The sequence below is a fragment of the Phytophthora parasitica genome (assembly GCF_000247585.1).
Source record: "Phytophthora parasitica INRA-310 unplaced genomic scaffold supercont2.65, whole genome shotgun sequence".
NCBI classification, from domain to species: Eukaryota; Oomycota; class Peronosporomycetes; order Peronosporales; family Peronosporaceae; genus Phytophthora; species Phytophthora nicotianae.
Window position 1 is genome coordinate 1 of NW_008649051.1, and position 615 is coordinate 615.

Genomic DNA, 615 nt, shown 5'->3' on the forward strand with positions numbered 1-615 from the left:
GCTAAGATAGACGACCTAGTGTTGCACGACCTCATCGTTGAGAGAGCGACTCAGCAACAGCAATACCACCTTATGCAGTCCGAGATGAAACAGATTTCGGCCCAGCGACCCCGTGATACTTCTGGGACGCCGAGTGGAGTGCGCCAGCGCTCGAAACCAGCCGCACAAGTGAAGCCGGTGGTAGCAGCGGCAGGGACCAAGAAGGTAACGGGTCCGCAGAAGCCGCCACGCGATGGATGTTTGGTGTGCAAGGGCCCGCACTGGGCCCGGGACTGTCCGACGGCAACTCCAGAGCAGAAGGCTGATGTTGAACGGACACTGCAGGACAGGAGGACTCGCCGTCAGGAGAAGGTGAAGCGTGTGACTGCCAATGAGGAGCCTGCATTCCGCACTACCGTTGTTAACGGTGTGCTTGACGTGCCATTTTGTCCGGATACGGGTTCCGACGCAAACATTATTGGCCGACCGGTCCTGAATGAGCTACAGGAGCTGATGGAGCTACGTGTTGAGTTGGTCCAGCCACCCGTGGAGGTTGTCGTGGCAGGTGGAAATAGGATGCAGTGCCATGAGAAGGTCCATGTTGATTTGCAAATCGTGACAGCCGCTGGACCACTG

The 615-nt window shown here is 57.6% G+C and overlaps 1 protein-coding gene across 1 annotated transcript; it reads left to right on the forward strand.

Annotated features, from left to right (window-relative positions):
- Positions 1–232: 232 nt before the first annotated feature.
- Positions 233–355, forward strand: PPTG_17216 (hypothetical protein; the record flags this gene model as incomplete). Its single annotated transcript, XM_008914926.1, has 1 exon — positions 233–355. One exon carries the CDS (start codon positions 233–235, stop codon positions 353–355), a length of 123 nt encoding a protein of 40 aa, XP_008913174.1.
- Positions 356–615: the final 260 nt, after the last annotated feature.